This window comes from Prionailurus bengalensis, chromosome B1 (assembly GCF_016509475.1).
Source record: "Prionailurus bengalensis isolate Pbe53 chromosome B1, Fcat_Pben_1.1_paternal_pri, whole genome shotgun sequence".
NCBI lineage: Eukaryota > Metazoa > Chordata > Mammalia > Carnivora > Felidae > Prionailurus > Prionailurus bengalensis.
The window spans coordinates 202,244,246-202,267,774 of record NC_057344.1 but is presented as its reverse complement, the minus strand read 5'-3'; the positions used below and the strand labels follow the sequence as shown (position 1 = coordinate 202,267,774).

The window sequence follows — 23,529 nt, the reverse complement described above, 5'->3', positions numbered from 1 at the left end:
AAAGAGACGCAGGCCAAACGGATTGTCTGTGAACCCACCCTCCTCCCTCAGCCGGGAGACGCAGCCCGGGTGCCATCCCCAGGACCAGCCAGATGCTCCCTCTGACCCTGGGGCTTGTAACTCGTGTTTGCCCTGCTGCTCCCCACAGAGACGCTCAAGAGCAGGGACCCTGGCCAATTCCCTCCAGGCGAGCATGTGGCACAGCACCCGGCCGTCTCCGCCGAGTAGATAAGTGAGTCGGCACTCCGCCAACCTGCTCTAGTATCCCAGACGTTAGCGGCTCTCGCCACCTCCTCCCCAGCAGCGGTGTTCATCAGAAGTGGGGATTCTCGGGGCGCCCGGGTGGCTCAGTTAAGTGCCCGACTTCGGCTCAGGTCACGAACTCAGGGTTCATGAGTTCGAGCCCCACTCCAGGCTCCGAATTCTCTCTCTCTCTCCCCCTTTCTCCCTGCCCCTCGCTCACTCTTGCTCTCGCTCTCTCTCAAAAATTTAAAAAATGTGACAAAGAAGTGGGGCTTCTCAGTTGCTGGGGCACGTCCCCTGTCCCTCCCGGAGAATCGCCCGTCCACGGTTTCAGTTTTCCCTTAGTGCCCGTGCCAGCTCTACACACACAGGGCCCGTGAAGGCACCTGGGCTCCAGTGTTGGACTCAGACTACGGCGCTGCCCTGGTCAGAGAGTAACGTCCAGCCTCCAACAGCAGGACTCTGCTTCCTATGATAGATGCCACCGGAAAGTTTGTGCCATCCTGGCAAACGCGCTCACGAGGCTCCCGCGCACGGGCTCTCCTGTCTGCAGTGAACTCCAAACTCTCACGTGGCAGCGTGCTCAGCCCCAGAAACAGCCTTTCCCCCAGAGCCCAGAGGAACACTTCAGGCAGTCCGGGGCGTGCATGCAAAAGAGCATGCTAATTAAGACCCCAAAATATCCAAGGCTACCAAACTCTAACAAGAGTTTTAAGGAAGGCATAACAATTTAGATTTCATTCGGCCCAGACGATGGAACAGGCAGACAAGTGTCACAGGAAGGCCCTACCTCATACAAACCACAAGAGCTAAGTTTAAACTGAGGACCTATTGGGGCGCCTGGGTGGCTCAGTCCGTTAAGCGTCCGACTTCGGCTCAGGTCATGATCTCGCGGTCCGTGAGTTTAAGCCCCGCGTTGGGCTCTGGGCTGACAGCTCAGAGCCTGGAGCCTGTTTCAGATTCTGTGTCTCCCTCTCTCTCTGACCCTCCCCCGTTCATGCTCTGTCTCTCCCTGTCTCAAAAATAAATAAACATTAAAAAAAATTAAAAATAAAATAAAATAAAATAAACTGAGGACCTACTATGTGCCGGGCACTACAGCGGGCACATCACAAGCACCCCCCACTCAACAGCCAGAACCACCCTGGGAGACGGGTTCTGTTAGCTCATTTGACCACAGGGAACTGAGTCCCAGGTCCTGCCACCGGTAAGTGACACAGCCAGGCTGCGAACCGGACTCCAAAGCCCATGCCCTAAACGACCGGACTGCTTGCTCTACACGGTACCGGGCGAGACACGTTTATCTATCTATCTGGTTACTTATTTTTAAAGATTTCATTCTTAAGTAATCTCTATGCCCAATGTGGATCTGAAAGCCCACCACCCTGACATCATCCACGGACTGAGCCAGCTGGGTGCCCCAGGACACTTTGTTTTTTAAAGTCACAACAAGACTTAAGCCTGAATTGTTAACATCTCAAAAACGGGAAACCATTTTATCATTCGGTCAAGAAAACACAGTTAAAGAAAGATCCAAGAGACTTTTTTACGTTTATTTATTTATTGTTAGTAATCTCTATAGAGATTAATCTACAGAGATCAAGACCACACGTTCCATCGACGGAGCCAGCCAGGCGCCCCACTTTTTTTTAAAAGTTTATTTATTCATGAGATCCAAGAGATTTTTTTGTTTCTAGTCTGAACCTAGAGAACATTCTCAGTTCTACCTACAAAATGCACATTATTAACGCTATAAAAAAAAGTGCAGAACTGACCTCCTCCAAGATACTCTCTCACCTGCCAGTTCATTCCTGGAAAGCAAACCCTTGACATCTTAAAAGCAGCGTCTTAATAAAAAATTATCGGAAAACAGACAAAGCAACAGGCAAAGGGCAGAGTAACAAGGAGAAAAACGCGTCTGATGTGACCTCCCTGGGTTCAGATTCACGTGCGCATCTCCACAAACTACTTTAGACGTCCTGAGCTTTGTAAAAGTAAACATCTGAATGATCAGGAACGCCACGGCCAGTACCCGCCACGCACCCCTGCTGAGGCCTCGCGTCCATCCGTACCAGGCCCTTCCGCTGCTGCATGCGGAAACTGCCCACACCCGAGCCCTTCTGACGCTGAGCAGATGGGTCCGTCCGTGAAGGTAAGTACCTCTGAGCCTACTGCTATAACGCTAATCTCTGCGTTTTGGTGACGAGGCTACGTGGCATCAGACAAAGGGACAAAGTTCCCCGCCCTCTGGAGCAAAGGGGATAAAGTACCCAGCGTGTCAGACGCTGAACAAACACAAGCAGGGGTAGGAGACACGGACTGCCGGCCTGGATGCGCACACATGTGTGAATGCACACACACACTTCTCAACGGGATGGCCGAGGAAGCGGCGTGTCCATAAAGCCCTGAAAAAGAGGCCACGAGCCAAGGGAGGGGGTCTGGACGGTGTCCAGCCAAAGGAAGGTGTCCCCAGCTGTGAGGACACCTCACAGTCGAGGAGGAACAAGGAGGCCGCTGGGCCGAAGGCAAAAAGAGCAGAGGAGAGAATTCCACGGAGAAGCCCGTGCAGACCCGGGCGCGGCACGGGCGGGCCTTACAGGCGGCTACGAGGTCTTTGGGTTTTATTCTACGTGCAAGGCAAAACCGGCGGAGGGTCTGACCAGACGAGGCCCCTGTCCACGGTGCTGAGACGTGCCCGTCGCAGACATGGGCCTCCCTGGGCAGCCGCTGAAACCACCCAGGCGAGGTCAGAGGAGGCAGGCCGCAGTGGAGGCGGCCAAAGCGGAGGAACTCTGGTCTCCGCGGTGGATAAATGCAACAGAGGAGTCAAGGACGCTGGGTTTCAGCCGTGCAACCTGAAGGATGGAGCTGTCGCTTAAGGAGACGTGGGGTCTCTGGCTGCGTCAACAACGTCAAGAGGTGATGGGGCGCCTGGGTGGCGCAGTCGGTTAAGCGTCCGACTTCAGCCAGGTCACGATCTCGCGGTCCGGGAGTTCGAGCCCCGCGTCGGGCTCTGGGCTGATGGCTCAGAGCCTGGAGCCTGTTTCCGATTCTGTGTCTCCCTCTCTCTCTGCCCCTCCCCCGTTCATGCTCTGTCTCTCTCTGTCCCAAAAATAAATAAACGTTGAAAAAAAAATTTTTTTTAAATAAAAAAAAAAAAAACGTCAAGAGGTGAGTGTGAGGACACGCGGTCTGAGTGTCAGACGTCCGAGTGGCCAAATGAGTTCATCCTTTATTTAGGACCTGGAGTTCAGGAGGGCTCTGGGCTGGCGACAGTCGGTGCAGAGATGGTACCAAACAGAGGCAGCGTCCCAGCATCAGACAGGGAAGAATGACAAACGTTGAACTGATCCCCAACACGTTCCCATGCAGGAAAGTGGGCTGAGCCACACTGCACATCATTCACCGTTTTATGTGCAGACACAGAATCGTCAGGGCCCCGAACGTCACACCTTAAATAAAATGCGCCTTTTAAAGACAACATCTTGTAAATCCCCTCTCACTCTTAGAGGCCCGCTTCCGGGACCGTGGTCTTGGCCTGGTTTCTTGCCCGGTGCTGGCGCTGAGCCCCGTATCTTTCCCAACAGCCACCAACCTCGGCCGGCAGAGTCTCGGGGACGGCACGGTCCGGGCAGAAAGCCACACACTCCTTCATCACACTCAGCCCCGAGATGGCCCCCTGGTCTTCCCTATGCCTCCCCTGAGCCTGGTGGATTCTGAGGCTTTCAGCAACCAGGGCTCAGCCCCTCGCCCCTCAAGCCCAGGGTCACGTGGCTCCGTCCCCTCGGGCTCCAGGGCAGACACCTCTGTCCACTCACCCTCTTCCCACCCCTCCTGCAGGAGCACGGCTCCCACGGAGAGGGGCCTCATGCCAGTGTCGACCGCCTGCTCCACCAAGACCACTTCTGACCCCACACCCGCAGACGCTTGCCTGGATCTGAAACCATACTTAGCTTCAAACACCTACTGTGAGTAAGACACTGAAACGGTCCTCCCCTGATTGCCTCTCAGCAGAGGGCGTTTAAGCAGGCACCGCTCACGCAGCTCAAGAGCGCACGCGCTCAGCTCCCGCTCCACCAGGCTCTGCCCTGGCCCCACAGAGGGGTCGGGGTCGGGGTCAGGGTCGGGGTCGGGGTCGGAGCAGCGGGAACAGGGGGGCTGCTGTTTGCACAGGGCCCTCCCGCCCTTCCCGTCTCCAGCCTTTCGTGGGCTCTCACTGTGCCCAGTGTGCTCGGCTTCCTCTTGCTCCAATCCTGCACCGACCCGGGAGGGCACGAGGGACAGGGCCCCGAGGCCTGCCCAGGACGGCTGCAGGGTTCTCCCCGTGGTAGCAAGAGAGCATTCAAGGCTTCTTCTCCTCCGGACCACCGAGTATGACGGCACTTTATACCAAAAATGGTAACTTCAGGGGCGCCTGGATGGCTCAGTCGGTTAAGTGTCCGACTCTGGATTTTGGCTCAGGTCGGGGTCTCACAGTTCATGAGATCGAGCCCCAAGTCAGGCTCTGCCCTGACAGCATGGAGCCTGCTTGGGATTCTTTCTCTCTCTCTCTGTTTCTCTCTCAAAATAAATAAACTTACAGAAAAACGATTAACTTCAGGTATAAATTCAACGAACGCAAATTAAAGTTATTTCTGTGTTGCTGAACTAAACAAGTGGCTGCAGGCTTATAAAGGACACCAAACACAGCTTCTGTGCATCCGTCTCCCCCATGACGTGCGGAAGGAACAGGCCAGCTTCTGAGGCCTCCCAACTTCCAGAAAACATCCTTCCCTGCAATGTCTGTTCTAACTGTTCGTCTGAGCCTGCAGGAAAGCAAGGGGGTTCCGAAGGGGGAGAAGGGGTTCTACTACTTCCAAAGCCTGGCTCACTCTCAGAAACCAACCCGACCCTGGTCCACCCCCAAGGGCCCGGCGCAGGCAAGAGCTGGCGGGGAGTGCGGACTTCTGTTCTGAGTGCTGCTTCCTACGGTCTACACGGCTTATCCGATTTATCCTCGCTGCAACTCCACAAGGACGTACAATCCTCACCCCCACTTTCCAGACGAGGAAACTGCAGATAAAGGGCGGCTGTGGAGAAGTGTATCTCAGCCCGAGGCACAAGAGCCACCAGCGGTCTTTGCTGCAGGGAAGCCACAACCAGAGACCCTCAAGGCCCCAACTCCCAGCTGTGCCCAGATTCTCGTAGGCCTACGAGCCTCTGCCCCCAACCCCCTACCTCACCACGCACTCCCCGTGTTCGTAACAGACTCGGCCGAGCAGCTAGAACAGATGCTGAGAAATGAGGAGCTACCACTTAGCCTGATTAGATTTTGTGAGGATTAAATACATTAACATGCCAAACATAACGTGCATTCATTAAACACTGGGAGGCAGTTACTTAAGGCTCTGTTCCAACTCAGTTAACCAGCCCGATCCCCGGCCCGATCCTGGAAGCAGTCACGTCCATCTCAGTGCCCCCAGAGCACTTTCTAACTGGGCCCTCACGTCCCAGCCCCCAGCAGGGCCGGGCAGGCACCGGGCAAACCACGGGAGCCCCGCACTGTACCGCAGGCGCCGTGTGCGGCCAGGCTGGGGGCGTGCCGGTGACACACGGGCTGCGCAGGCCCTTCCTGCGACAGGCTTCTCACTGCAGGCTCAGACCCTCCCCGTCCATGCACGCGCACGCACACACATACACACACACACACACACACACACACACACACACACACACACACCAATGAAGGCCCCGGTGCACGCCAGACGCTAGCCCGGGCACTTGGGAGCTCAGCGACGCAAGCCTTCCTCTTGGGGCGCTCGTAGGTTGACCTGTCACCCAAAAGTCAACATCCACAAATAAACGAGTACAAGCTGCAACAGAAACTAAAATCTGCCAACTTTAACTTCACCCTGAGCCTGTCCCTCAAGGTAGAGCAAGGACCCCCGGACGCTAATCATGACGCGGACCGTGCCGCGGATTCTTTTACTAATCCGAGGTTACCGCAAAACCCACTCACATCTCTGGAGAATTCTGCCACTCGACAGCGACAGGGAACAGTCTGAAGAGTTCAACGGCCGCGTGTCCGTCCTCCCACACGGGGCCCGGCGCTGGCCACACGGAGGTGACTAAGCTCGGTCCGTGGCAGGAACAGCAAGAAACAAAAGATGCCCTCAGAGTGGGTCAGGGCTGTGATGGAAGGAGGCATGCACTGCAGGGGTGGAAGGAGAGAAAAGAACGTTCCGGAGGAATGACTCTCCAACTGCGCCAGGCTAACGGCCTCTAAGCTAGAATGTGATCATCGCAGTGCAGAGACACCATCCTGGGAATAAAGCAGGAACAATTCCCAGCTGGCCTCCAGTGGGTGGACAGCATGGCAGGAAAGAGTTGGTCCCCTTAGTGCCCACACAGCTCACCCAGGACACTCGGCCGGCCAACCCAGATGGGGCCCTCGACCCTGGGACACAGAACAGGCCAGAGAGCCTTCGTCCTCCGGCAGTTAGTAACCGGAAGCCTAGGTCCACCCCGGTTTACAGCACACGTCAGGTGCGGCCCCACCGCTATGGGTGCGCATGTGGCTCTGGGGAGGTGGCAGGACACACTGAAAAGGCAAAAGCTGAGCGCGACCAGCCTGGACCGCTCACTACAGGTGTGACCCCGGGCAGGGGCCTCAGGGGCCTCCTCTGGGCTAAGATGTGCTTACGCCTGGCGCGGACACCGTGAGGACAAAACAAGCGTCTCCGCAGCGTCAGCTTCGAGGGCAGGTCCTGAACAAGACGTGCTCTTCCCCTGGCTTCCTCCTCGCCGCCTGCCCTGTCCCCCACCTGAGCTCCTACCTGTGAGCGCCCGGCCAAGACCCTGACTCCCCGCAGACCATCAGTAACCGTGGACGGCGAGGGGGAAGTCCGGAAAACGTGGCTTTTCCTGTGCTCAAGTCAACCTATCTCCCAGCCCCTGCTGCAGCCGCAGACACAACGTCCTACCTGGTCCTTACTCTAGAAAGCAGTTAAGCAGGGGCCTCACCGGGGCACCGGGGGCGGCGTTCACGAGGCATCGGGCGCCACCAGGACCCATCGCCACTCCCTGAGCTACCTCTGCACCTAGACAGCCTGCACCGGCTTCAGTTTTCGTCACGGACGGTCCGGTCCAGGCGTTCCTCTCCGCAGGCGCATCATCAGCGCGCGGACGCGATCTCCGGAGCCTGAGCTACGGGACCCAGCGCTCGGGTGACACTGCCTTCCCACCAAGTCCCTCAGAAGGACTCGTGGGACAGCGCACGAGGTCTGGAGCGGGAACCTGAGTTTGAACGCCAGCCAGCAGTGGCCTCGGGCAGGCCACGCTGCCTCTCCGAGCCTCGCTTTTCTCATCTATAAAACGGACGTGTCACAATTCGCTCCAAGAGCTTGTTCTGAGAGTTAAGGGAAACCCTGTGTGGGAAGCCCTGCCGCCGGTCAACATGGTACCCCTGACCTTTGCCCCCACCTGGATCATAACCGCCTCCAGACAGAGGGGAAACGAACGGGTCCTGTTCGGAAAGGACGGTGTTCTCTACGCTGCCCCTGCTGACCCCGTCAAGATTAGTGCGCTGTGGGGGCACCTGGGCGGCTCAGTCGGTCAAGTGTCTGACTTCGGCTCAGGTCATGGTCTTGTGATTTGTGAGTTCGAGCCCCGCGTAGGGCTCTGTGCTGACAGCTCGGAGCCTGGAGCCTGCTTCCGATTCCGTGTCTCCCTCTCTCTCTGTCCCTCCCCGACTTGCGCTTTCTGTCTCCCAAAAATAAACAGTAAGAAAAAAAAAAAGATTAGTGCACTGTAAAATCAATCAGAGTGGGTGACCTCCAGTACTTTTTTTATTGTTTTATTATTTTTAATTTTTTTTAATGTTTTTATTTATTTTTGAGACAGAGAGAGACAGCATGAGCAGGGGAGGGGCAGAGAGAGAGGGAGACACAGAATCCGAAGCAGGCTCCGGGCTGTGAGCTGTCGGCACAGAGCCCGATGCGGGGCTCGAACTAATGAACTGGGAGATCATGACCTGAGCCGAAGTCGGACGCCCAACCGACTGAGCCCCCCAGGCGCCCCAACACTTTTTTAAATAAATAGAACAGAACAGGAAATTTCAGGATGCTTTACACAAAACAAGGGCTAGGTATTGTCTGAAACTGGTTTCAGTCCTGTATACAGAGCGAATTTCTGGGCACGTGGCCACACACTGCATCACAACACAGAAATAATTCCTGTTTGCGAGTCAGGGTGAAAAAGTCTGAAAGACACTATTCCAGGACAGTGTTCTCCAAACTTCGCTTTCAGCCTGAAATCCTAAGAATCTGAGTTGGGGCCCTAAAACAGGTAAGGCAGAAGTTGAAGACTCCGGTCTGGTCTGACTGTCTCCCAACACACCCCCACCCCCTCCCAGGGCGAAGTCACGGTTAGCACCACGGCAGCACCAGTGGGGGTGCAGAGGGGAGCCTATCTAAGAGGTCATTTGCTAAATACGGGTGACCTGTGAGATATGCCAGATAGGCCAGCCCAGAGCGCCCCCGCCCCAGGGGTCACTTCACGGCCTGATGCTCACTACTCCAAAGCGACACCAGCTACAAGCTCCAACCCCCAAACCCTGGTTTCCAGCGAGTATTCAGCAGAGTCATAATAACAGTCTCGGGGTTTAGGGTGGAGGCAACAAATGCCAAGAATCCCAAAGGCTCATTCCCAAGGGTGCAGGCAAGTCTGCTTTCTCTCAGGGCCTGAGCCTCGTTTCAGATGACCAAAAATCAAACCAGCTCCAAATCCGTTACCAACAGTTTTAGATTCACTATGCGAGTGGTGCTGAAGCCCAAATGGGCCTTTGGGCCGAGTGACATCGTTTTCGTCTGCAGAGCCCCTCTGTAAGCCGGGCAGTGGCGTCACCTTCGAAGGCCCTCCAAGGCTCATCGCTGCAGGCGAAAGATGAGACAACGGGCTCGGAGAGGGTTAATGCCCAGCACACGGCCACGAGGCAAGTAACAGGAGAGGCTGGACCGGGGCTGAGTGTTCCAGAACCACACTCCTCCCACCTCTGCTCCACAAGTCTGCCACCAGACACCGGGCTCTCTGGGGTGACATGCCACCCCCTCCTCAGGCAGCCACATCCACCCGTGTGAACCCCAGAACTCTCTAACACCTGCTATCTTCTCTGTGTCTACTCAGAGGTGCAGGGGGTACCTCAAAATCACTGCGGCCAAGCAAAATCCGTTAGCCTCACTGCCCAATTTGACCCGACTCGGACCTCAGCGGGTGGAACAGTCGTGCCCCTCACCAGATGGACAACTCTCGGTCTTCTCTCACACACGCACACCAACTCTCTCGGGGACCCAAAGCTTTCCACTCCCGGTCTCTCCGTTCCCCACCGTCCCCCAGCTTCTAAAGCCTCAGTTCGAGCACTGGTCTTTTCGTCTTTATTTGTCCCTGCCCCCAGGCTCCCCAATAACCTAAGCCTCACTTCCGAATATAACCCACCTCCGTCCTCACCCCAAGCAAAAGCCCGCAAGCGTTCCCGCCGGCTCCATAGTCCTGCACCTAAGACCCACGCGACCTGGCCTCCCCACCTCTCTCACCTGCCCCCCTCACCCTCGGCTCTAGGCTCCAGCATCACCAAATGGACGGCCATGGCCCTGCTAATTCTGGACCACCGCGTGCCCACATCGTGCCTGGGCTCCAACTCATGGGACACCTCTGTGCGCTGTGACCCCCAAGCCTGGGTCCGGGGCTCTGTCCATCTCACCCTCCTAACAGACAGCATGCACCTCACGCGGCACAGCCGCCCACGGACACATGCCTTCCCTCCAGACAGGGCTCCTGACAGGAGAGCACTGTGTCTTGCGCCCCACTCGTCACTAGGTCCCAGCAGAGAGCCCAGCACAGACCTGGGGTTTAGTGACACCTCGCTTGATGAATGGACACATGGCGCTCTGAAAACAAATAGGTCCAGGAAACCACTTCTCCCCTTGAGGGAATAAAGGAAGACACTCAGAGTCATAGGTAGTAATAAGGTGAGAAAACACATAGGAAATTCAGTCTTACCAATCAATTAGGTAGATGTCTGGAGTTAAGTTGTTTTTCTTGAAATGAGCAAACAATTTCGGCAAATTTTCTTCAAAGAATACCTCAAATGCAGCAAAATAGGTCAACATCTGGGGAAATAATGTGAAATATACCAATTATCAGCACAGGTTTGCAATCTACAGAGGAAAGTCAACATTCTTTTTTTTTTTTTTTTAAACGTTTATTTATTTTTGAGACAGACAGAGACAGAGCATGAACAGGGGAGGGGCAGAGAGAGAGAGGGAGACACAGAATCTGAAACAGGCTCCAGGCTCTGAGCTGTCAGCACAGAGCCCGACGCGGGGCTCGAACTCACGGCCCTTGAGATCATGACCTGAGCCGAAGTCGGACGCTTAACCGACCAAGTCACCCAGGCGCCCCTAAAATCAACATTCTTAACGCTTTCAGGATACAATGGTCTTCTTGCGCAGTTGCTACCCCGTCTTGACGGCGAACTCATCGCCGGGCTCGGGCAATTTCTACATCAGCGCCTTCTCTAGTCGTCACAGGGGCATCACTAGCTACACTGTAGCATCTCCTCAACTTACAGAGAAGAGAACGGACGCCCAGAGCGGTCACTAACTTGCCATCGGTGTGCGGCAAGGCTGGCCTTGAACTGTGCTGCGAAGGTGGAGTCTTTGTGGGCTCACTGTTCTTCTCGAAGAAGCAGGACCGGTTAACCGTCTAAAAGAACCGGAGGCGGCGTGCGTCCCTCACTCTCAACCCCAGCGCATCCAGAGGGGACAGAAGACTAACATGTGGCACAGGCCAACGCCTTGGCTTAGAAGCGCCGCCCTTGTCACGCAGCAGGAGGCAGCCACGGCCCCGTACCCCGCTGGCATGTGCCTCCCGGCCCCTAGCAGGTTGGTACGAAAGCAAAGCGCACCGAGCAGGGGAGCAGCACAGGAACAGAACAGCTAGAGCTGGATGAGAAACCCTACACACCAGAGCCTGGTGGCCCAGTTCTGTCCCGTTTAGCAGCAGGATGCATGAGGGCGACGGCACCCTGAGACCCAAGGGAAGGACGCACTGTAAACCAGTGGGCCCCAACGGGGGCGGGGGAGGACCCAGCCTCCCAGGGGGACATCTGACGATGTCTGAGGACATTTCTGATGTCACAGTAGCGGGAGGTGCGACTGGCAGGGATGCTGCCTGTCTCCCCTGAGGCACAGGACGCCCCCCACCCCCCACAGCTATCGGGCCCCAAGGTCCACAGGGCTACTTTTGGGAGACCCCATTCAACACTACGATTCCATAATCTTTCCTTAAAAATACAAGCTAAAATTCTCAAGTTTATTTATATTAAGAAAGAGTGTATACATGTGTGTGGGAGGGAGGGAGGGAGGGAGAGAGAGAAAGAGAGACAAAGAGAGAGAAAAAGGGAAAAAGAGGGAGGGAGGGAGGGAGGGAGGATCCCAAGCAGGCTCTACACTCAGCATAGAGCCCAAGACGGGGCTTGAACTCACGAACCAGGAGATCATGACCTGAGCTGAAATCAAGAGTCAAATGCTTAACTGACTGAGCCACCCAGGAGCCCCTAAGCTAAAAAAATTTTCTTAAAAACATTCTCTTTTAAGTTTTTTATTTTGAGAGAGAGAGAAAGAGAGCACATGTGAGCAGAGGAGGGGCAGAGAAAGAGGGAGAGAGAGAACCCCAAGCAGGCTCCACAACCAGCACAGAGCCCGGCACGGGTCTTGACCCCACAAACCTTGAGATCGTGATCTGACTAGAGATCAAGAGTCAGATGCCCGAATGACTGAGTTGCCCGGTTGCCCCCCTAAATTAAAATTCTGAAGTACGGTTTTTATTACAGGTTTCTAAACAGACACCTGGGGTCTTATCTTCAAAACTAGGAAATTTAAATATAAATCATTTTATTATACATAAAAAGCTTTTTCCTGACGGTGAAAGTCTGTAAAAAAAAAAAAAACTTAAGAAGTAAGGAAACAAAAGAGGACCATCTGTAAATACTATCAATGTTGGGGTTCATTTCCTTCTATTGTTAACTATGGTAGCTATTACGGCACATGTTCTATCTCAGATACTTTTGAAGAAAACTAGCTTTTTATCTTCAATACCTCTTCCACGGTACAATCTTTTCTGCAAACATTGGTACCGCACTGGTTCGCGGCCAGATTTCGTTACTTTCCATTCATTTATTGTAATTCCGGTATCTGATCACAACCACACTGTGCTGGATTAGTTTCAGACGTACACACAGTGAGCGATCCCACGATTCCGCACATTACTCGGTGCTAAGTTCACTCTGCACCCCCAGAACCTCTTCTCCACCCACCTCCCCAGGCCCCGCCCCGCTAGTGACCACCACTTTGTTCTCTATGGTGGAGAGTCTGTTTCGTGGTTGGTCTTTTTCCCTTTGTTCACTTGTTTTGCTTCTCAAAGTCCACCTACAAGTGAGATCACATGGTCCTTCTCTTTCTCTGACTTGTTTCACTCAGCATCGCACTCTCAAGTTCCATCCGTGTCTTCGCGAGTAGCAAGGTTTCATTTTCCATGGCCGAGTGATAGTCCACTGCGCACACCTCGTTTTCTTTCCCCGTTCCTCTGTCGACGGACACTCGGGCCGCTTCCATAGTTTGGCTACCATAAACAACGCCACTATGAACACAGGGGTGCGTGTATCCTTTCAAGTTAGTGTTTTCGTCTTCCACGTTCATATACCTAGTAGTCCAATTGCTGGAGCATACGGTAATTCTGTTTCTCATTTTCTGAGGAACCTCTAACCTGCTTCCACAGTGGCTACACCAGTTTGCGTTCCCACAATGGGGAAATATGTTCTTGTTTAAAGAACATATTTTCAGAAATACTTCTGAAATGGGTAAGAGAGTTGCCCTTCTTCTCCACATCCTGGCCAACACCTGTTGTTTCTACTGCCAGATTTTAAGTAACTTTCTGTCTCCCCCTAAACTCCCTTTTAAACTGTTTCCATTTTCACGATAATTTAAAATTATTACAGTTATAAATAATGACGTCAGACCATCCCTGTGCGTCATGCTTTGTCCATGCTTGGGACTTTTCTCGGAACGGGACTTTCTTTGAACGGTTCTCACGAGCAGAATTAGACACCCCTGCCACTTACCACTACTGACGCTCAGGACCGAACTGCCCTCCACAAGGACTCGTCAACGTCCCGCGGGCCGCCATTTGTGCAGCAGTTTTGAGATACTTCTTTTTTTAAACGTACGTGCTGCCTGAGCAAGAAATCCTCAGAGTCCTTAGGACATTCAGGAAGAAATATTCTCCAGCTGATCTAAACTATCGGATCGTTTCGGTCTAGAAGTACTGGTGTCAATCATCAGCAAATTATCAGCCAATCCAGACAGCGCCCATTAAAAAGGCCAGTGGGCTTGTTGAACGGGCGATTCTTCTTCCGGGCCGTAGAAAGCCCACAGGCTTAGGAAGCAGAACGGGTTGAGCTCATGCCCCTTCCACTCACCAGCTGCGTGACCCGATGGGGCATGTCGTTTCCGAGCCTTGGTTCATCTGTGCCACGCAGGGGACCCGCCCCCAGGAGCAGGTGAGGGCGACTCCTGTCAGCTCCCCTTCCACCTATTCTGCGCCTACAGCAGCGTCTACACAGCGCGGCCTCTGTCGAATCAAGGAGCTGGTTTTAACCACGTCTCCTCTCCGTGGTGAGCGCACCGCACGAAGCGGGGCCCCGGCGTGACAGGGGGCGGCAACGGAGGTGAATGAGGCGACGTTCCGTTTGACAGACCCGGATGCGGAGCCCGCGCCCGGCCTTCTGCTGTGCCACAAAGTGCGTGCATGCGGGCAGGAGCCACCCCTCCTCCCTTGTTTAAAGAACATATTTTCAGAAATACTTCTGAAAGAATGTATTCAGAAACACATACGAACAAGAAATACATACGAATGACTATTAACCGTGCGTCCGGAAAACACATTCCCTTCCCCTCTGACGCAATGGTTAGCAATAGCGGGTTGTGTGAGGACAGGGTACCCAGGGCGTATACGCTGAAGATACTCACAAGGCCATGGTCCACTCGGAAAAACGCCATTTGACAGGGTTTATTCAAAAGGTTAGAAAAAGCAATGAAGGCATCTGCAGTATCTAGGTTCAAGATCAACACTGCCGCTATAAAGGACATGCCCTGGACCTGAGGGAAGCAGAGAAGGGGGTTAAACTCACGGTAGCCCCACAGTCTGAGCTGCTCTTTCATTCGAAAGAGGAACCATCAACACCCACCCTCGTGCTAGAAAGACCCACACAGCCACCCCCCCCCCCCCCACCCGTCCAAAGCTGAACTGAGAGCCTCCTGGACCCTGACCTGTCCCTCCTCGGACGGCTCTGTCACATCAGCCGCCTGGCCCACGCCCCTTCAGTCCCCGCCTCCGTCCCCACAGAGAACGATAAATGGACCTCCCCCCGCTACACATCTGGCATCTGAAGTACCGCCCTCCCGAATGCAGCGTCCCGGTGCCGTGGGAACGTGCATCTAACTTAGCGTGTTAAATCTAAGACCATGCGCACGCACACTTGCTAAGCCACAAAAACGGCAGCAATGGCTTTTAAATGGTTACTGCTTAGGATCTTTTTAATTTAGTGCTAGAAAAAAAAAAAAATCACGTGCAAAAAATGAAAATCAAACCCAATTAAAACGTGATGAATGCCACAGAGCGGCCGTGTCAGCTCGATCCCTTTACAAGAAAACGGAGGCGACTCCATTTACCACGAGGCTCTCCGACCCCCTCGACCACAACCAAAAAAAAATCTGAAGGCACGCAACCTGACGTTTGCAGCCAAGGTGGGCTGGGCAACGTTCTGACTTTCTTTGTAGAGGAGAACGGTATAAGGTATTGAAACAGTTCACTTACATAACCCACATCCGGTCGGTAACAAGTATAAGCGCCCAAAATACTGTGCAACGTGTCATGGTACGGACCGCCCTAAAAGGATCAACACACCAAAAACAACACGTGCGTAAGTCTGGTTAGTACTCACGACGGCGTGTGACGGTGCTGCTGCTCCTGCCGCCGGTCACGCCGGCCGTTTACAGACGACCAAGCAGCGGCCAAGCACGGGGCTAGCAGCTCTCCACGCACAGCGCAATTCAACAAGCGGACTACCAACCCGCGGTTGACAAGAGAGGCCGCAGACTCAACCCGCAAAGCTGCTTGGAAGAAAGCGGGCAGCTCAGGCGTGAACGCCTCCCGAGGAAACCACCCTTCGCGGGCTCCCGCTGGGTGACCATCTCCCCTGCCCCGTTCAGCGGGCCTGCCCGCTCCCCGCCCCAGGGTTCTTCGGGAGTGAGCGCCACCCGCCGTCCCGACCGGCCTCTCTGCCTCCCTTCCCTGGATTCTTTCGTGTTTCTCAGCACGGCAGCCTTAAGAACTACCCTCCAAGCGTCCAGGCCCGCGAGCGACCGTGGTATTCCAGACACCCTCCCGGTTCGGCCATCCCTCCCAGACGTGTGCTGGGGCTTCCCAGCTTCTAAGTGAGCGCAGAAGCCAGTACAGAGCCGCGTCCGCCGGAGTCCGTGTGTCCGAAGACGCCGTGAAAGCACCGGCCCGGCCCGCATCCCGCTCTCCCTGCCCGCATCCACCATGCGGCCTCAGTTAACTCGAGGAATAAAAAGCGTACACGGTGCGTGTGACGAGGAAGTCACTCTACAGGCGACTGCATGTGACTCAGAAAGAACGCCGTGGCCTCGACCATCACATTGTGGCACACAGAAGATGTCAGGCGAAAGAGACACTGCCAAACCACAGGGGAACGAAGGGAGGAATGCCCACGACAGGAGGGTAAATGAGAGAAGGGGGACGGGCAGGAGCTCCTGTGGTGGCACCAAATGCCCCCCTGAACACGGGTGTGGACGGTCACCACCTGAGAAACACCAGAGTGCTACGGCGAACTTTCCTTAAAGGTAAATCGGTTCTCACTTAAAGGACTTCCTGCCCTGCCGAATGCTACGTGTCCTTTCTCTGACAAAGATAACAGCTCCTGATTTTAGAAGCCTGTGCTTTGGCCATCTCCCCACACTCTCCCCCTCCCACTGCCCTTTGCTTTTGTAATATTACGTGTTATAAAATTCGGAGCTGAGGGAACCACAGACTGAGGACACACCCAGAGGAACCCGGAGGAAAGAAAAAGGCCAACTTCTCTGCCATCTGCCCCGACCTCATCCGAGAGAGAGATCCCTAAAGCTCGTCTTCTTCGGGACACATCTCCCTGCACCATGATAATCGCCCAGTGGATCCGTTGAGAAGGCCGAGTCCCCGAGAAAGACTCTGGGAGATCACTCTGGGCCGCCGGCCCCGGGAACGCCGGCCGTCCGCCTCGGCAAGGCGCCAGCACCTCCCGGGCCCCGTCCCGGCGCGCCCACCGCCCTTCTCAGCGGTGCGGCTACGCTGCAAGTGCGTCTCAGCACTGCCCTGACACTCCCCTTCCTCCGGGGTGTGGGCTCGCGGATCGGCCACAGTGGCCAGGAGGCAGTAAGCAGGGGCCGCAGCACCGAACTCCACGCTCTCTGTTTGGTCCTTCAGCGAGGTTCTCTCCCGGAGGAAGCAGAGATCCCCTGCACCATCCGCTCTCTGATGCTTCCCCTCTACTCCTCCTCCTGCCTGGAATGTTTTTCCCATTCTCTGGTCCCTACCCCAAGCACAGTCTGAGAGCCCTTCCTCAGTGACCCGGTTCCCGACACCTCCCCCACGCCCTGGCTGCAGCTCCCCCCGTGCTGGGACACACCCAGGTTTCTGCAAAGCCCATGGGTCTCTAATGTCTGCACCTGCATGCCGGGCTCACTCCAGGTGGCCGGGGAACAGTGTGTTCTGGTTCCCTAGCGTGTGCATGGCACGATCCTAGAAATGGGCCTGGCAGAAGGGGACCGGGGATTCCCAGGTTGCTCGGCAGGCCCCAAGGGGAGTGCATGGAGGAGGCCGGGGACCCGTGTGGAAGCTGGTGCGGCGACCCACGAAGGATGGGCATCTGCGCCAAGTAAGGGTGGCAGGAACACAGAAAGGACAAATTCGAGGATATTTCAGAAGCAGAACTGGCAAAAACCGTAACAGACTGGATACGGGAGGGTCCAACAAGCCCCCCAGGTAAATGTCTGCTGTCAGAAGAAGAGGCCTTCCGTTCCAGAATCCACTGCTGGCAGCCCTGCGCCCCGTCTTTGCAAATTCAGAAGCCCACGGGAAAGCCCCACGGGTCTCTTTCCTGCCATCCAAGAGAATACTGCATCCTGGCTCCCGTGGCTGGCTTCTATACCCACTGGTGTCACACTGTCCCGGGCCATCTGCTCAGAAGCCCACCCTCACTGCAACCCGCGGCTGCCAAGGACTTCTGCAGCCACCCTGCCCCGGCCCACACCCCAGGCTCGACCACACCGGATCACGTCCTGAGTGGTGCTGCGTGCGGCCCCAGAACCGAAGCAGCACCAAGGGAAGCTGTCGGACGGAACAGCACACGGGGCCCGTCTCGTGCCACACCTACCGAGGCTTCCATAATACATTTCCAAAGGAGGCCAGAACGGCCTTTAAAAGCAGAGGCGTGGCCATGCTAAACGTCTGTTGGAAAGAACCAGTTCCCCTCATTGGTGAAGTCGAAACGTATTGACATGACACTGCCCTCCCCCCACTCCCCCCAAAATCCCCTAGTATTTTCAAACTTGATTACAAACATGTACGGTTTGGCGTCTATGACGTTTAGATGAAACATACTCAAAGCAACAAATTACCACCACTTACTTGCTGGAAAATGCAGAGATTCGGAAACGTTCTAGAAATGTCCAGTTTAATAAGCTCCAAACTGGCTTCTCGGTCTGCTGCTGAAAACCCGGCATCTATCAAAAGATCAAGAGTCACGACACCTGTCAGGGGCAAGCAAGCGCGAGAATCAGAAGGCTCTGAAGCTTTACAGGGATCAAACAGGGGAGCTGCTCTGCACAGGGACAGGGGCCCAAATGCAGCGTGAGCCAACAGACTCCACTCTGGGCTTCCAACAGTTTGTGGGGTTTCTTACTGAAAAGCAACGTCTCACAGCCCCGTCTGATGCTAGGTCATCGTTAGGTATCTTCCAGGGTCTGAAATCAAAACCTGACTTGATGTTACCTTACGTCAACAAGTGGGAGGGACAAATGAAGGACGATACACCAATGGCTCCAGGCCCGGGAAACAACAACACACGTTTACACGGTCTCCAGCATCGCTGGTGGGAACTCAGCCTGTGCGGAAGTTACCGCGGGGGACACTCTCGTGTTCCGTTTCTAAGAAATGTTTACGGATGACTAGTTTCGTATTTTTTGAACTCCAGCACTCATAGTACACAAAAAACCACGACAAGGTACTAGTTAACCAACCGAAGTCATCATTCCTGTCCATCACGGAAATTCCAGAAGCTCATGTGGCAAACGTGCAGCGCCCCATCTCCCTGGGGTAGTTCCCATAATCCTGCATGAGGCAACCCTGGCCCAGCCCTAGGGGCCAGCCTGCCGGAAATCATGTGAACAGTGAATAAAGGAAACCCCCCGGTTAGGACCGGCCCTCTTGCACGTCTGGACACAAACACCCCGCAGGAACTGGTAAATGCTTTCTCCTAAACGTTGTTTCTTCAACTTGTTTGCTCTAAAAAAATCCCTTTTCCTGTGAAGTTTTTTTGTAAATTTGCACCAACCACCATGCCTGTTAAGTAAACTCTGTTGGCTATGTAACAAATAAAGACACACGTAATTGACCAAGGTGGCCCGCGGGACTCAGAGCCACGTATACCTTCGTTCTCCGCCTCGGAGCCTCCTGTGCTGAAGGACCGCCACCTCTCCTTGGCTCGGGCAAGACAGATGTCAAAGAGCTCTGGAAGAGAAGCCTCCGGGTAAGTGTCACATGCACATGGGAGTATGTCTCCTCACAGGAACCAGAGAGGACGCTGCTGCCTGTTCAACCACAGACTGCACACCCATTCAGCCACGTACACAAGTCCCCCCAATGCGGCCAACGACACCACCAGGGACTAAGAAAGAACACACGACAGACCACTTGCCTGGCGTCTACTTAAATTACACAACCCACCCATACAATGCTTTCGTGTCGGACTTGTTTGTGGGTCTAATGCCTCTAGCAGGGTGAGCTCCTCGGGGGCGAGACCACAAAGGTCTTTCGCTCATTATGCGTCCAGAGCAAACGGCGCCGGGACAGACACAGATCAATACAGTCAATGGGTATCTGACCGATGGAGGGAGGCAGAGACCACGGGAAACCCATCTGGTTTCAGACAAGAACAAGATGAAACCGCTACCCTCCCCGGCCCAGCCTTCCTAATCTTGCTGCCTGAAGCGGGCGGGGGGGGGGGGGGGCAAGCAAAATGGGCAGAGGCTTCAAAACCTACAGGTTCTTGCTGGCGGGGCACCACCAGGATGAGTCCCCACAAGGCAGGCTCCAAATCGCCCGGTCCCAGTGCTGCCCGGCCATCCACGTCCGGATCACGGACGGGCCCCAACGGATCACTAAGACTTTACCTGCAGCTACCCAGAGAACTTCTGTGACCTTATTTTCCCCACCATTACCTGCAGAAAATAAGGCAGAACACCACCTCTGCCTTCCAGACAGCACATGCTATTTTTTAAAATATAAGCCGAGAGTTCCAGTTAACAGTATGATGCTCCAACAGGTGAAATCTTGATTAATGACCTTTCTCCAGCCTCGTCAAAGATCTGAGAGCCAGCATGCTAGTGGGCCGGGGCAGAAAAGGGTATGACTGTGAAATGTAACCTCACCCTATCATCGTTAGACAGGAGGGTGTGGGAAGCCTCGGCCTGCTCTCACTTTCCAGGAGATGGGCCCAGCTTCGGTCACGGTAGCAGAAGACGGAAGAGAACGGCCGCGTGGCCCCTGAGCACAGGGAGCCCCTTCCCAAATGAGGTATGGGACAGTTAAAGCACAGACGCCAGCAGGCTCACGGGAGGATGGGTCAAAGGGTCAGGGTTTTAAAAAATATGATCTCCGTGGCTTTACTCCTGTGTCTACGGGGACACCTTCTTCCCAAATCCAATTTCAGAGCACAAGCCTGACTTCCCTAACAGCGGATTACTTCCCTAATAACTAGTATCACACTGACTTCCAGTTAAGTGTCCAGTCTCACAACCACAACCTTTAAGAGCAAAACTCCAGGCCTTCCCAACTTGGGAATGCGGGCTTCAGAGTCAGGCAGGGGACAGCCTCCACCACACATGAGCGTCTGGGGCACAGGATGGCCGTCAATGCTCTGTAAGACGTGCAAGCAAAGAGTCTAGTGTGATGTCCGGCCTGGACAACTGGAATTCATGACCATCTGTGTTCTTACACTGGCTTAAATATTCAGTAAAACGAAGATCAGGTAGAGCCCAATAGTTGGCATTCGTTCATTCAATGCACCTGTCGTGTGCAGAGCACTGGGCTGGGCACAGGTGACACAGTGGAGAGCATGACAGGCGGGACCCCAGCTTCCTGAGCACCAGCTCTGGCGGGGGCCACGGACACTAGGCAGCTCAAGAAAGATGCAATTTAAGTAAAATGAGCCAATATCAGCATTTAGATAAACTTTCAAGGTATGTAACTGATTAATTAGCTGTGTAGCCTAATCTGTTCTGATATGGTCCACAGAAGACTCTAATTCAAATAAAATCTACCCGGGCATCAACGAAAACCAGACACACACACAGTACTCTGTACCACAATCGGCCGTTGAAAGAGTTTAGAAAGTTTTCAAGAATAAGGACCCGGATAATCGCTCAGCGGTTCCTCCACACCTCTACCTCTGGGGAAGCTCTTAACAAATCAGTTGCTACAGGTTAAATGTTACACATCGTCGTCTCACATGAAGAAGGTAGAGTTTTGGTTGGCATGGGTTGGCCAAAAAGGGAGCCTTGAGGACACCACTATATATAGAAACCAGTAACCATCCACTGCCTGGCCAAGGCCACGATCATGGAGAGAAGACGAAAGTCTTGTAAGATTAAAAAAAAAAAAGTAGTAAGTAAATAACATGAGCCCTAGCTACACAGAGAAGATCCAAATTAATCTGTTTTCAACTCCAATGTCTTCAACAGGGTAAAAACCGCCACCATCAATTGCCCGCTTCCTGGGCACCAATACAAAGACAACGAGGAAGCAGCTCCGGGCTCAGCAGCTGAGACCGCAGCCAGGGAGAAAAGGAAGAAATAGAGACCACCATCTATCAAGCACGTAATCGTAAGTCTCTGAGCTCCTGGCGTCCGTGGCCCGCTGCGCGCACAGGCTCACTGGGCGATGGGCTCAGAGCGGAAGGGAGCCCACTGGGCGCCGCTGAAGGAGGACAAGGGCCAGTGCACCCCACAGGGCATCCAGCGAGACAAACAGCCCGAAGAGAGGGGAGTACGCATCTCGAGGTCTCCTCTGACACAAGCTACCGGTGCCTCAGGGGCCCCTGCGCACAGCAGCCGTCCCTCTAAGGTGCCTGGAACAAAATGCTGCAAAAAACCAACAATCCCCCAAATAGGATGCCTCCACAGAAACCCTGTCATGTGCCCATCAAGACGTGCTGTCCACAGGACTCCGACACGCCCCAGCCCGCCGATGCTCTGACACCCTGTCTGTCCAGGGAGGAGGACCGGTATCGGGAAGAAGGCAGTTGTTTGCTCTGAACTACCAGGTAACTGAAGCAGCTAGGAGTGACCCCGGCCTCCCGGAGGACGGTCACCAGGCCTCTCACAAGACACGGCTTCACGGCAACGGCTGCCTTTCTTCCGAACGGGCCAAAGGGGACAGGAGAAGCCAGAAGGCTGGGGGTGGAGGCTGGCGGGGGTATGACGAACGGATTCTCCAAGCCTAGGACCACGCAAGCTACTCACCATGGGTGATGTTTAACTCGTTGCCAATGGCTAAGCTCCAGACTTTGCCTCTCACACTGGGAGGGATTCCCTGCCACCATAAATCTCGAACTTTTCTAGAGCACCACCTGGACAAAAATGGAAGCATGAAATTATGAGTTTGTTCTCAATGAAGAAATCTGTTTGCCCGTGTGCCGAGCCCCAGACCACGAGAGCGGGGGATACACAGTCACGTGGTACAGCCCCTGCCCTCAGGGAGCCTGCAGCCCAGGGTTCCAGAGGCCAGGAGATCAACAACTGGCTTCCACTGGGCAATGGCTGTGACAGGTGTGCCAGGGGCCCCGCATGAGCAGGGAGGGCGCTGCAGCTCAGGGGCCCTGGGGTGCTATTCTGGAGCTGAACCCCGAGTGACCAGTAGCAGGTGAAGCAAACAGAGGCTGGGAAGGGCTTTCTGAGTGGAAGGCACAGCGACAAGAAATAGCCTGGCCGGCTGCAGGAACTGCCGACAGCTGGGCACGGTGTGGGGGTGCCGGGAGGCACGGCCGCAGAGCCGCAGGGGAGGGGATCCCAAGAGCCCCGTGGCCGGCCACCGCACTGCTGCGCACCGGCCACCTGGGTAATGAGCTGCCAAACTCCACTGGCAGAGGAGACTCTGCTAACCCAGAACGTTCGGAACTGCACAAAGGTGCTGAGGTCTGCTGGCCGCGACGGACACGCTCTGCCAACACACCGGACAAACGTAAAGTGCCAAAGACTCCCCAGGCGCCTCTCAATGCAGCGCCGGCTGGTGCTGCAGGAACCGGGTCTGCATCCCGCTCTACCCACACCCTCGGAGCCCAGAGCAGATCGCCCCCCTCTGACCCCGTGACGTCCCCGCTAACACCCAGACGGTGAAACCCTCCCCTCCAGGGGCCGTACTGAAGATTAAGGGGGACGGAGCACAGAGGTACCCGGCACAGTGCCTGGAGCCCCGCCGGCGAACTGAATGGCAGCTGTCATATAAACGCACGCATCTAGACCACATCAAGCATCGGACAGCGCAGCGCGGACGGGGAGGGGCGGTTCTGCAGCCCCAGGGCTCTGAGCACCTCAACCCTTGTTACTGGGTCCCAACTGACAAAAAGGGTTTCCCAGCCATGTCCAGCCCAGAAAAGCAGGCTCTGGGAACAGCTTGTTTACCTAGTAGACATGCTCAACGGCCATCTGACCCTGTGACGAGAGCGAGTAACAGCCGGGCAAGTGCCAGAAGCAAGTCCCCAACATCCTGCCACACGGTTCAGTGGGAAGGGACAAGAGCTGAAGGGAAATTCGCATCCAAGCTCCCCGGCATCCCGGCTAACGGGCTGAGGCCCGAAAGGAGGCACCGGCCTCTGTGTGTGGCCCTGGGACTGCTGTCCCCTCTCCGTTCTGAACA

The 23,529-nt window shown here is 54.9% G+C and overlaps 1 protein-coding gene across 7 annotated transcripts in view; it reads right to left on the bottom strand.

Moving 5' to 3' along the window:
* The window catches only part of TBC1D14 (TBC1 domain family member 14), a 111,520-nt gene that overhangs the window by 7,284 nt on the left and 80,707 nt on the right, over window positions 1–23,529 (bottom strand). For 5 of the 7 annotated variants that reach the window (XM_043573031.1, XM_043573035.1, XM_043573036.1 and 2 more), the window contains 6 exons: window positions 22,137–22,243; window positions 19,045–19,125; window positions 18,025–18,119; window positions 15,154–15,225; window positions 14,307–14,435; window positions 10,279–10,388 (listed from right to left, as the gene is read on the bottom strand). In XM_043573031.1, the coding sequence (XP_043428966.1) occupies window positions 10,279–10,388; window positions 14,307–14,435; window positions 15,154–15,225; window positions 18,025–18,119; window positions 19,045–19,125; window positions 22,137–22,243 (594 nt within the window). The remainder of the gene's footprint in view (window positions 1–10,278; window positions 10,389–14,306; window positions 14,436–15,153; window positions 15,226–18,024; window positions 18,120–19,044; window positions 19,126–22,136; window positions 22,244–23,529) is intronic. The other 2 variants (XM_043573033.1, XM_043573034.1) reach the window with 2 other exon arrangements.